Raw genomic sequence first — 14,714 nt, forward strand, 5'->3', positions numbered from 1 at the left:
AGCAAGGAACAAATATTCTTTGGTCAAGAAAGATTGTTCATACTAGTCTTATCCTAATAGTGATTTCGTGTAACCCGTGGCCAAGTGGGTCGAAATACTCTATTAAGAAAGTGTTCACACGATTCTAGTATCAATCCGGTTACTGATTCTTTACCCACTGAAACACATAATTTCCTACAAATTAATAGAGAATTTGGGAATCAAGACCGGGGTGAATATGTGTAAGTTGTGGTTTCCAAGTTTGTCATATTGGAAAGGTTTGAAGGAATGGTTTATAGTCCGGTGAAAAATCAAGGGATACTTTGTTTGAAAGAACAAGTGTTTATACTTGTTGTTGACACATGGGAATGATAAGTCAATGCATTCTTTCAAGTACGCAAGTTTCTTTTATTCTTCTTATTTTAGATTTATGTCGTCACTAAAGTAGATAATAAGGCACACATAAAATGGTTAAACTATATGGGCTTATTGGTTGTTATCATGATTCATGTTAATATCAGTTGGCATGAATGATGAATGTATCATTGGGTTGCCTTTGTGAATCAAATCTTTTGATCATATACGAAACAAAAGGCAAAATGTTTTCACATGAAATTAATCCCTGATGTTAATGAATTTAACATATCCATTTAAGGGATTGTAAGACCAAAACCATTTTATCTTTGGGTGATCATCAAAACGGATTCATATATTTTATTGGTAATGATCATGATTATGAAACAACAATAAATAAATACATATATACGTGTGTACGTATGTGGGTGGTTTAACTTAATTGGCATGAGTCAATAATCAAGATTATGATTATGGAGTTAAAGTTCATGTATTACTGTGAATTAATACGTGTGGTATAGCATGTAGAATTCATGTATTTATTAACATAAATAAGGATGGATTAATTTCATGTATAGTGGTGTTTCACCGTCTATGTTAATGCAAGTGAATGGTAATCAACTAATCATGAATTCTATTTTGTAAGACCATTCGTAACGGGTCCAAAGTGACCCGTCACTTTTTCATTTGGCACGAAGAAATGCCATTTTCGGCCGTATCCCTAGGTCACTTCCCCGCGTCACTTTCGCGTTTGTGCCGAAGAAACGTGACAAGCAACGGACGTTGCTGATACGTGGCGAGTTCTGGTTAGGCTGTTTCAAGTAGCCGTTGGCTATTAAAAAAAATTCAGTATTTTATATATATATATATATATATATATATATATATATATATATATATATATATATATATATATATATATATATATATATATATATACATTTCTTTTTAACACACAAACATTCAACAATCCTACTTCTATTCTTCTAAATCAAATAACATACAAACAACAATTTTATTTTTTTCACAATGGAAGACACTTACAAGATGCTCGAGTTTCTTGATGATGATTCCGATGATGAAAAAATTGCTAGTTTTATTAATAGTATAACGGAAGAAGAAGTCGATGGAGAAGCAAGCAGTTCGCGATTCCCTCAAAGCCGGGTTTATATTGCTGGGGATCGTGAAGATGTTGCTTTAAGGTTATACAATGATTACTTTTCGGAGACACCAATGTATCCCGAAAAAAAATTTAAGAGACGTTATCGAATAAGTCGTCAGTTATTTCTCCGAATTGTTGAAGGTATATCTAATTTTAATAGTACCAATATTCCTAAATATTTTATGTTTTTTCGGAAACGTCCCGATGCAACAGGTCGTCAAAGTTTGACGATTCTTCAAAAGTGTACAGCGGCCATACGTCAAATGGCGTATGGAACTACACCCGATTTGTTTGACGAATACATAAAAATAGGTGAGAAAACGCCCGCTTTATGTTTAGATTATTTCTACAAATGCGTATTTCATTTGTTTGCTAGAGAATATTTGCGAAAACCCACTACCGAAGATATTGCTAGAATTTATAATTTTCACAAAAAAAAACATGGTTTACCGGGTATGCTTGGTAGTATAGATTGTATGCATTGGGAGTGGAAGAATTGTCCTGTTGGTTGGTAAGGAAAATACACAAGAGGTGATCAAAAAGGGCCTTCTGTAATGCATGAAGCAGTCGCCTCACAAGATTTATGGATATGGCATGCATTCTTTGGTATGGCAGGTTCGAACAATGACATTAACGTTCTAAATGCCTCACCAATTTTCAACTCTATAAAAGATGGAACGGCTCCACCTTCAGCAATTGATGTCAACGGGCGTCACTACGAAAGAGGGTATTACCTAGGAGATGGTATATACCCAGATTGGGCCATGTTGGTAAAAGCGCCTCATAATCCAATTGACGAACCACGTAAAAAATTTAAACGTTTTCAAGAAAGTGCAATGAAAGATATTGAGCGTGCATTTGGAGTATTTGTAACGTCCTCCCAATAGGGTCTGGAAGGAACGTCACTAATATCAAAACATACCAACATATTATAATAAACGAGAACAATACTAAATGATGAATTTAACTTTAATGAGTACGCAGCGGAAAATGAAATATCGTTACAATGACAGGAATAACAATATCGTAAATGTTCACATGCAGAAGTAATAAATGCGATATCTCTTGATCCTATGTCCAAGTAGCATCACATAAGCAGTAAGTATAAGAGCTTGAATCAAACAGCACCTGAGACAAAACATGCTAAAGTGTCAACCAAAAAAGGTTGAGTGAAGTTCATAGGTTTAACAAAAAGTTTGTCGTTGTTTTAGACCACAAGATTTAGTTTGTAAATTTGATCTCCCGCAGGATCAAAAAGTTATGCCAATGCGTGATATTTAGACTAAACGTTCAAGTTTGCCCCATGACAAGTTGTGTCTGTCCTTGTCGGTTTAATTTCATTATTAAGTAATACAATGACTTGGTCAAATGTATCGGGGACGGCCTACCCCCAATAATTAAGCATGCCGCAGCAATTAAAAATATCACTGTAGGGACTTAGTCGGACATAGCCGGGTATAGCATAGTTTAGCAGTTTGGTACTTGTGTCAAAAGTGTAAAAAGTAAAAACAGCATGTGTCTCACCCCAAGTAAAAGTAACTAAGTTTGCTAGCAATTAAAGAGGGGCTATGAATTCATCTTAGTAAGTAGAGAGAGAGTTATTCCTCAGAATAAAGAGTTGAACGAGTGAGCAGGAAAGTCAACCTATTGACATTTAAGAGTAGTTAAGTGTTTTGCCCATGTTTAAGTTTAAGTATGTGTTTAAGTATAGTTTGTTTTGCTAAGTTTCTATTCCTAGTAAGTTACTATTTTTATAAAGTTTTTATTTTTAGAAAGTTTTTTATTTTACTAAGTTTCTATGACTAGAGAGTTTCTACTATTATCAATGTTTTCCATTTTAGGATACTTGCCGTATTAGATAAGCTTCCAATCACCCCTTTCCCTTCGAATGGCTAATTTAGATCTAGGGGCTTGAGCCATAGGACCCTTTAAATCGGAAATCCAAACCCTCTGCCTAGAATCTCATAGAAACCATTCGTCAAGAAAGTTCGAAGATCAATACATCTCTAATACATATCCCAAAATGTTTTTATGTTACAATATAAGTAGTAGGTTATAGGTGCTAGTAATAGTAATAGTGTATACATGTTATTTATTTTATTTTTAATTGCATATAATTTATAACATTATTTACATATTTCGGTAAAAATAATAACCGAAGTAAAAAGTAAAAAGTAAAAAGTAAAAAGTAAAAAAGTAAAAAGTAAAAAAAAATAAAAAGTAAGAAAAGAATACTTACTAGTAGTAATTCTTCAAAGAGAGAATGAGAGAAATTTTGGTGTGAGTTTGAATGAGAAATGAGGGGTATTTATACTTGAAAAAATTAGGTAAAAAGAATAAAATAATTAAAAGAAAAAGAAATATTTAATTCTTAATGGGATTTTAAAATTAAAAAGTATTAAATGTTAGGTCATGGGATAATGCACAAAATAAAATAATAAAAGTAGTTTTTCCATTAAAATTTTTAATTAAAAAGTAATTTATTTATTTATTTATTATTATTTTTTTTTATTTTAAGGATTTTTTTTATGTAAATAAAAAAATTTATTTAATGTTTTTCCAAGAATATTTGTCAATAATATTTTATTTTATTTTTTTTTATTTTTATTTATTTAATTAATAAATACAAATTTGGCATAAAAATAATAAATAATTCGGTATTTTTTATTTTTAATAATAATTATGATTTTAATTATTAAACTATAGCTTTAGTAAGTTTGTAAATATTATTACATTTATATATAATTGGATTTATTATATAGTTAAATATATTAACTAAATAATAAAAGTGATACAAAGTTTATATACTTAGTTAAATTATGTCAAATTATATAAATTAATAATATATTTTTTATTTAAGCGTACATTGTTGACTAAAAATTACTATTCGGTCAATATTTAATTGTATATAACAACCCTTAATACATATAGTCAGACATATAACCCTAGGGTTAATTCAGTAATTTAGAAGTCGAAAAGTGAGGGTTGTTACAGTACCTCCCCGTTAATAAAAACTTCGTCCCGAAGTTTTAGGTAGACTTCTCGGATGCATCAGCGGTTGAGAAGAGATGGGGATATTTCTGTTTCATTTGGTCTTCACGTTCCCAGGTATACTCGGGGCCACGTCGTGAATTCCAACGGATCTTAACAATAGGTATGGTGCTTTGTTTTAAGCGTTTAGCAGATCGGTCCATGACTTCTACGGGTTCCTCTATGAAGTGCATTTTATCATCAATGCGAATGTCATCCAAAGGAATAACGAGAGTGTCATCAGCGAGACACTTTTTAAGATTCGAGACATGAAATTCGTTGTGTACGCTGCTAAGTTCAGCAGGTAATTCTAATCGATAAGCCACGGGTCCGATCCTTTCAGTAATCTTGAAGGGTCCAACAAAACGCGGACTTAGTTTTCTTCGTTTACCAAAACGAACGACGCCTTTCCAAGGGGATACTTTCAACATGACTTTGTCACCAACTTGGAATTCCAAATCTTTCCGACCTTTATTAGCATAGCTCTTCTGTCGGCTGCGGGCAGTTTCTATTCGTTTCTTAATCTGAACTATCTTTTCGGTTGTCTCGTGTATGATTTCAGGACCAGTTAACTGTCTGTCCTCTAATTCATCCCAGCACAGTGGGGATCTACATTTTCGTCCGTATAAGGCCTCAAAAGGTGCAGCCTTAATACTTGAGTGGTAACTATTATTATAAGAGAATTCAACCAAAGGCAAATGTCTATCCCAGCCTTTGCCGAAGTCGATAACATAAGCGCGAAGCATATCTTCCAATGTTTGAATGGTTCGTTCACTTTGACCATCGGTTTGTGGATGATAAGCAGTACTCATGTCGAGTTGAGTTCCAAGAGCAGTTTGTAAGAATTTTCAGAATCTGGAAGTGAATCTACTGTCGCGATCGGATATGATTGATATAGGAACACCATGACGAGAGACAATTTCTTTGATATACAGTTGTGACAATCTCTCCATCTTGTCGGTCTCCTTGATCGGTAAGAAATGAGCAGATTTAATTGAGATTGATATTTACATGATTAAATGTTTCCAACATGTTAAGCAATCAAACTTGTTAAGACTTGATTAATTGAAATATGTTTCATATAGACAATTGACCACCCAAGTTGACCGGTGATTCACGAACGTTAAAACTTGTAAAAACTATATGATGACATATATATGGATATATATATATAGTTAACATGATACTATGATAGGTAAACATATCATTAAGTATATTAACAATGAACTACATATGTAAAAACAAGACTACTAACTTAATGATTTTTAAACGAGACATATATGTAACGATTATCGTTGTAAAGACATTTAATGTATATATATATCATATTAAGAGATATTCATACATGATAATATCATGATAATATAATAATTTAAAATCTCATTTGATATTATAAACATTGGGTTAACAACATTTAACAAGATCGTTAACCTAAAGGTTTCAAAACAACACTTACATGTAACGACTAACGATGACTTAACGACTCAGTTAAAATGTATATACATGTAGTGTTTTAATATGTATTTATACACTTTTGAAAGACTTCAATACACTTATCAAAATACTTCTACTTAACAAAAAATGCTTACAATTACATCCTCGTTCAGTTTCATCAACAATTCTACTTGTATGCACCCGTATTCGTACTCGTACAATACACAGCTTTTAGATGTATGTACTATTGGTATATACACTCTAATGATAAGCTCTTAGCAGCCCATGTGAGTCACCTAACACATGTGGGAACCATCATTTGGCAACTTGCAAGAAATATCTCATAAAATTACAAAAATATGAGTAATCATTCATGACTTATTTACATGAAAACAAAATTACATATCCTTTATATCTAATCCATACACCAACGACCAAAAACACCTACAAACACTTTCATTCTTCAATTTTCTTCATCTAATTGATCTCTCTCAAGTTCTATCTTCAAGTTCTAAGTGTTCTTCATATATTCTACAAGTTCTAGTTACATAAAATCAAGAATACTTTCAAGTTTGCTAGCTCACTTCCAATCTTGTAAGGTGATCATCCAACCTCAAGAAATCTTTGTTTCTTATAGTAGGTTATCATTATAATACAAGGTAATAATCATATTCAAACTTTGGTTCATTTTCTATAACTATAACAATCTTATTTCAAGTGATGATCTTACTTGAACTTGTTTTCGTGTCATGATTCTGCTTCAAGAACTTCGAGCCATCCAAGGATCCGTTGAAGCTAGATCCATTTTTCTCTTTTCCAGTAGGTTTATCCAAGGAACTTAAGGTAGTAATGATGTTCATAACATCATTCGATTCATACACATAAAGCTATCTTATTCGAAGGTTTAAACTTGTAATCACTAGAACATAGTTTAGTTAATTCTAAACTTGTTCGCAAACAAAAGTTAATCCTTCTAACTTGACTTTTAAAATCAACTAAACACATGTTCTATATCTATATGATATGCTAACTTAATGATTTAAAACCTGGAAACACGAAAAACACCGTAAAACCGGATTTACGCCGTCGTAGTAACACCGCGGGCTGTTTTGGGTTAGTTAATTAAAAACTATGATAAACTTTGATTTAAAAGTTGTTATTCTGAGAAAATAATTTTTTTTATGAACATGAAACTATATCCAAAAATTTTGGTTAAACTCAAAGTGGAAGTATGTTTTCTAAAATGGTCATCTAGACGTCGTTCTTTCGACTGAAATGACTACCTTTACAAAAATGACTTGTAACTTATTTTTCCGACTATAAACCTATACTTTTTCTGTTTAGATTCATAAAATAGAGTTCAATATGAAACCATAGCAATTTGATTCACTCAAAACAGATTTAAAATGAAGAAGTTATGGGTAAAACAAGATTGGATAATTTTTCTCATTTTAGCTACGTGAAAATTGGTAACAAATCTATTCCAACCATAACTTAATCAACTTGTATTGTATATTATGTAATCTTGAGATACCATAGACACGTATACAATGTTTCGACCTATCATGTCGACACATCTATATATATTTCGGAACAACCATAGACACTCTATATGTGAATGTTGGAGTTAGCTATACAGGGTTGAGGTTGATTCCAAAATATATATAGTTTGAGTTGTGATCAATACTGAGATACGTATACACTGGGTCGTGGATTGATTCAAGATAATATTTATCGATTTATTTCTGTACATCTAACTGTGGACAACTAGTTGTAGGTTACTAACGAGGACAGCTGACTTAATAAACTTAAAACATCAAAATATATTAAAAGTGTTGTAAATATATTTTGAACATACTTTGATATATATGTATATATTGTTATAGGTTCGTGAATCAACCAGTGGCCAAGTCTTACTTCCCGACGAAGTAAAAATCTGTGAAAGTGAGTTATAGTCCCACTTTTAAAATCTAATATTTTTGGGATGAGAATACATGCAGGTTTTATAAATGATTTACAAAATAGACACAAGTACGTGAAATTACATTCTATGGTTGAATTATCGAAATCGAATATGCCCCTTTTTATTAAGTCTGGTAATCTAAGAATTAAGGAACAGACACCCTAATTGACGCGAATCCTAAAGATAGATCTATTGGGCCTAACAAACCCCATCCAAAGTACCGGATGCTTTAGTACTTCGAAATTTATATCATATCCGAAGGGTGTCCCGGAATGATGGGGATATTCTTATATATGCATCTTGTTAATGTCGGTCACCAGGTGTTCACCATATGAATGATTTTTATCTCTATGTATGGGATGTGTATTGAAATATGAAATCTTGTGGTCTATTATTATGATTTGATATATATAGGTTAAACCTATAACTCACCAACATTTTTGTTGACGTTTTAAGCATGTTTATTCTCAGGTGATTATTAAGAGCTTCCGCTGTCGCATACTTAAATAAGGACGAGATTTGGAGTCCATGCTTGTATGATATTATGTAAAAACTGCATTCAAGAAACTTATTTTGTTGTAACATATTTGTATTGTAAACCATTATGTAATGGTCGTGTGTAAACAGGATATTTTAGATTATCATTATTTGATAATCTACGTAAAGCTTTTTAAACCTTTATTGATGAAATAAAGGTTATGGTTTGTTTTAAAATGAATGCAGTCTTTGAAAAACGTCTCATATAGAGGTCAAAACCTCGCAACGAAATCAATTAATATGGAACGTTTTTAATCAATAAGAACGGGACATTTCAGTTGGTATCCGAGCGTTGGTCTTAGAGAACCAGAATTTTGCATTAGTGTGTCTTATCGAGTTTGTTAGGATGCATTAGTGAGTCTGGACTTCGACCGTGTTTACTTGAAAAATGATTGCTTAACAAATTTTGTTGGAAACTATATATTTTTAACATGTGATATATTAATCTCTTAACGCGTTTGATATTATGTGATAGATGTCTACCTCTAGAACAAGTCCCATTGACTCACCTAATAATAATGAAGAGTCAAATGTAAATTGGAATGATTCGTGGACTGATTCACAAGTTCCCGAAGAGGAACCGGAAGAAGAGTCGGAACCGGAAGAAGAATCGGAACTGGAAGAAGAATCGGAACTGGATGAAGAAATAGAACCGGTGGGGGAAATAATAAAACGGTTAAGTAAAAGAAAATCCTCAACCAACCGACCAAGGTTAATTATGGTCAATGGTGTTTCCGCCAAGGAAGCAAAATATTGGGAGGATTACCAATTCTCCGATGAATCGGATTCCGACGAGAATTCTGATGATGTTATAGAAATTACCCCAACTGAATTTAAAAAGGCAAAAGAAAATAATAAGGGAAAGGGCATAAAAATAGAGAAATCTAATTCCAACCCCGATGAACTTTATATGTATCGTCAACCCCCGAAGTCCTTAAGTTGTAACAATGACCCGGGAACCTCTAAACCACCAGGTTTTTCTAAACCAATATGGAAAACGACGGCTCGTATTAGGGGAACATCATATATCCCTAGAAACTTGGCAAAACGAACCAAAACCGAAGAAGAAGAAACAAGCGAGTCGGAATAAGATAGTTGTATTCGTGTGGTGTAATATATGTAATATAGTGTGCTTATGATTTATGATATATGTAAAAATTGATTGTATTAATAAGTATTTTTTTATGAATCTAACTCTTGTCTATTTTACAGTATAAAAACACAAAATGGATAGACAACCCAATATTTTAAGAGACCTACCCGGAGACATGATTGATGAAATCTTGTCTAGAGTCGGTCAGAATTCTTCGGCACAACTATTTAAGGCGAGATCAGTTTGTACGACATTCGAAGAACGTTCCAAGAATGCCTTGGTTTATAAAAGGCTTTCGTTCGAAAGATGGGGGATATCACATTGGGAAATCCATAAGTTACGATGTGTTTACTTTGACGCATATATTGCGGGGAACCCAAATGCTATTTTACGCAATGGATTAAGAAATTATTTTGACTCAATATATCCGAATATTGGACTTCGTGATTTAGAAAAAGCGGCTAACATGCAACATAAAGAAGCATGTTATGCTTACGGATTAGTAATGTTCGCTTCTCACCAAAGTGAGAATAAGAACATCGGGCTACAACTATTAAACAAAACGTTCCCACAAGTAACGGAGTCGGTAATTGGGGTAAGAAATGAGGTTTTTAGATTGTTACGGGACTGTTGGACATTACGTAACCCTCGTCCCTTTGACGACGTTACAACACGCTGTCTTATCAACGGCCATAACGGTTATGTCCCACAAGACCAAGGATAGGAAGTAATCCTAGTAAAACCAGAATGCATGACTTGTTTCTGGACGTATGAATTACGTGTCTTTATTGCCTTTGCTGAACGACTTGTGTACTAGCTAGAATTATCTTCACAACCATCTTGTATCAAATTTATTGTGTGCTATATTTCATGCTATATGTAAAATAAGCGGTATTGTAAGTTTGTAAAATATTGTGTAAAAGTTTGAACGCGAAATATTATTATAATCAGTTTTTCATATAGAATTATAGTAGTTGAATTGTATATTAGCTACTAAGTATGAACTTAACGGGTAGGTACTACCCGAATTTAAACTTATAAAACGCTAATATGAAGAAAAAGCTTTTATAAATGAGTTCATATTATGCTACGAAATACTATTAACTACTCTTAATATTCTGTATGATTAACTTGTTCCATTTGACTATTTTGAAGGAAATGGCACCGACTACTCGACACACCGTGAATATGAATGAAGAGGAATTCCGTACTTTTCTAGCTTCAAACATAGCCGCAGTACAGGCTGTGCTACATACCAACAATAACCTTGGATCTAGCAGTACAGGAAATCGTGTAGGATGCACCTACAAAGAATTCACTGCCTGCAAACCTTTGGAATTTGATGGAACCGAAGGACCGATCGGATTGAAACGGTGGACCGAGAAGGTCGAATCGGTGTTTGCCATAAGTAAGTGTACTAAAGAGGACAAAGTGAAGTATGCTACGCATACCTTCACAGGTTCTGCGTTAACATGGTGGAATACCTATCTAGAGCAAGTGGGACAAGACGATGCGTACGCACTACCATGGTCAGCATTCAAGCACTTGATGAACGAGAAGTACCGTCCCAGAACTGAGGTCAATAAGCTCAAGACAGAACTTAGAGGGTTACGAACCCAAGGATTTGATATTACCACGTACGAAAGACGATTCACAGAATTGTGCCTATTGTGTCCAGGAGCATTCGAAGATGAGGAAGAGAAGATCGACGCGTTTGTGAAAGGATTACCAGAAAGAATCCAAGAAGATATAAGTTCACACGAGCCCGCCTCCATACAACAGGCATGTAGAATGGCTCACAAACTAGTGAACCAGATTGAAGAAAGAATTAAAGAATAGACTGCTGAAGAGGCCAATGTGAAGCAAGTCAAAAGAAAGTGGGAGGAAAACGGTGATAAGAATCACCAATACAACAACAACAGCAATTACGACAATAATCGCAACAATTATCCCAACAATCGCAACATCAATCGCAACTACAACAAACGGCCCAACTGAAATGTCCCGTTCTTATTGATTAAAAATGTTCCATATTAATTGATTTCGTTGCGAGGTTTTGACCTCTATATGAGACGTTTTTCAAAGACTGCATTCATTTTTAAAACAAACCATAACCTTTATTTCATAAATAAAGGTTTAAAAATCTTTACGTAGATTATCAAATAATGATAATCTAAAATATCATGTTTACACACGACCATTACATAATGGTTTACATTACAAATATGTTACATCGAAATCAGTTTCTTGAATGCAGTTTTTACACAATATCATACAAACATGGACTCCAAATCTTGTCCTTATTTTAGTATGCAACAGCGGAAGCTCTTAATATTCACCTGAGAATAAACATGCTTTAAACGTCAACAAAAATGTTGGTGAGTTATAGGTTTAACCTATATATATCAAATCGTAATAATAGACCACAAGATTTCATATTTCAATACACATCCCATACATAGAGATAAAAAATCATTCATATGGTGAACACCTGGTAACCGACATTAACAAGATGCATATATAAGAATATCCCCATCATTCCGGGACACCCTTCGGATATGATATAAATTTCGAAGTACTAAAGCATCCGGTACTTTGGATGGGGTTTGTTAGGCCCAATAGATCTATCTTTAGGATTCGCGTCAATTAGGGTGTCTGTTCCCTAATTCTTAGATTACCAGACTTAATAGAAAGGGGCATATTCGATTTCGATAATTCAACCATAGAATGTAGTTTCACGTACTTGTGTCTATTTTGTAAATCATTTATAAAACCTGCATGTATTCTCATCCCAAAAATATTAGATTTTAAAAGTGGGACTATAACTCACTTTCACAGATTTTTACTTCGTCGGGAAGTAAGACTTGGCCACTGGTTGATTCACGAACCTATAACAATATATACATATATATCAAAGTATGTTCAAAATATATTTACAACACTTTTAATATATTATGATGTTTTAAGTTTATTAAGTCAGCTGTCCTCGTTAGTAACCTACAACTAGTTGTCCACAGTTAGATGTACAGAAATAAATCGATAAATATTATCTTGAATCAATCCACGACCCAGTGTATACGTATCTCAGTATTGATCACAACTCAAACTATATATATTTTGGAATCAACCTCAACCCTGTATAGCTAACTCCAACATTCACATATAGAGTGTCTATGGTTGTTCCGAAATATATATAGATGTGTCGACATGATAGGTCGAAACATTGTATACGTGTCTATGGTATCTCAAGATTACATAATATACAATACAAGTTGATTAAGTTATGGTTGGAATAGATTTGTTACCAATTTTCACGTAGCTAAAATGAGAAAAATTATCCAATCTTGTTTTACCCATAACTTCTTCATTTTAAATCCGTTTTGAGTGAATCAAATTACTATGGTTTCATATTGAACTCTATTTTATGAATCTAAACAGAAAAAGTATAGGTTTATAGTCGGAAAAATAAGTTACAAGTCGTTTTTGTAAAGGTAGTCATTTCAGTCGAAAGAACGACGTCTAGATGACCATTTTAGAAAACATACTTCCACTTTGAGTTTAACCATAATTTTTGGATATAGTTTCATGTTCATAATAAAAATCATTTTCTCAGAATAACAACTTTTAAATCAAAGTTTATCATAGTTTTTAATTAACTAACCCAAAACAGCCCGCGGTGTTACTACGACGGCGTAAATCCGGTTTTACGGTGTTTTTCGTGTTTCCAGGTTTTAAATCATTAAGTTAGCATATCATATAGATATAGAACATGTGTTTAGTTGATTTTAAAAGTCAAGTTAGAAGGATTAACTTTTGTTTGCGAACAAGTTTAGAATTAACTAAACTATGTTCTAGTGATTACAAGTTTAAACCTTCGAATAAGATAGCTTTATATGTATGAATCGAATGATGTTATGAACATCATTACTACCTTAAGTTCCTTGGATAAACCTACTGGAAAAGAGAAAAATGGATCTAGCTTCAATGGATCCTTGGATGGCTCGAAGTTCTTGAAGCAGAATCATGACACGAAAACAAGTTCAAGTAAGATCATCACTTGAAATAAGATTGTTATAGTTATAGAAATTGAACCAAAGTTTGAATATGATTATTACCTTGTATTAGAATGATAACCTACTGTAAGAAACAAAGATTTCTTGAGGTTGGATGATCACCTTACAAGATTGGAAGTGAGCTAGCAAACTTGAAAGTATTCTTGATTTTATGAAACTAGAACTTTTGGAATTTATGAAGAACACTTAGAACTTGAAGATAGAACTTGAGAGAGATCAATTAGATGAATAAAATTGAAGAATGAAAGTGTTTGTAGGTGTTTTTGGTCGTTGGTGTATGGATTAGATATAAAGGATATGTAATTTTGTTTTCATGTAAATAAGTCATGAATGATTACTCATATTTTTGTAATTTTATGAGATATTTCATGCTAGTTGCCAAATGATGGTTCCCACATGTGTTAGGTGACTCACATGGGCTGCTAAGAGCTGATCATTGGAGTGTATATACCAATAGTACATACATCTAAAAGCTGTGTATTGTACGAGTACGAATACGGGTGCATACGAGTAGAATTGTTGATGAAACTGAACGAGGATGTAATTGTAAGCATTTTTGTTAAGTAGAAGTATTTTGATAAGTGTCTTTAAGTCTTTCAAAAGTGTATGAATACATATTAAAACACTACATGTATATACATTTTAACTGAGTCGTTAAGTCATCGTTAGTCGTTACATGTAAATGTTGTTTTGAAACCTTTAGGTTAATGATCTTGTTGAATGTTGTTAACCCATTGTTTATTATAACAAATGAGATGTTAAATTGTTATATTATCATGATATTATGATATATAATATATCTCAGTATGATGTATATACAGTTAAATATCGTTACAACGATAATCGTTACATATATGTCTCGTTTCGAAATCATTAAGTTAGTAGTCTTATTTTTACATATGTATTTCATTGTTAATACACTTAATAATATATTTACTTATCATTTAACATAATTAAACAAGTGTATCAATATCTTAATATGATTCATATGTACCTAGTAAGACGTTGTTATAACGATAATCGTTATATATATCGTTTTCGAGTTTCTTAAATTAATAGTCTCATTTTTATGTTTATAACTCATTGTTA

At 32.7% G+C, this 14,714-nt stretch overlaps 1 protein-coding gene across 1 annotated transcript; it reads left to right on the top strand.

Annotated features, from left to right (window-relative positions):
- Positions 1-1,362: 1,362 nt before the first annotated feature.
- On the top strand, positions 1,363-2,382 carry LOC139854346 (uncharacterized). The gene is made up of 2 exons (XM_071843652.1): positions 1,363-2,002; positions 2,111-2,382. The coding sequence occupies exons 1-2, from the start codon at positions 1,363-1,365 to the stop codon at positions 2,380-2,382; spliced, it is 912 nt and encodes a 303-aa protein (XP_071699753.1).
- Positions 2,383-14,714: the final 12,332 nt, after the last annotated feature.

This window comes from Rutidosis leptorrhynchoides, chromosome 6 (genome assembly GCF_046630445.1).
Source record: "Rutidosis leptorrhynchoides isolate AG116_Rl617_1_P2 chromosome 6, CSIRO_AGI_Rlap_v1, whole genome shotgun sequence".
NCBI lineage: Eukaryota > Viridiplantae > Streptophyta > Magnoliopsida > Asterales > Asteraceae > Rutidosis > Rutidosis leptorrhynchoides.

Bases quoted from the DNA above. Each gene is read 5' to 3' on its own strand.
- LOC139854346 (XM_071843652.1), top strand. From the start codon at position 1,363: ATGGAAGACACTTACAAGATGCTCGAGTTTCTTGATGATGATTCCGAT. The intron at 2,003-2,110 runs GTTGGTAAGGAA...TTGGTATGGCAG, and splicing joins GTGGAAGAATTGTCCTGTTG to GTTCGAACAATGACATTAAC.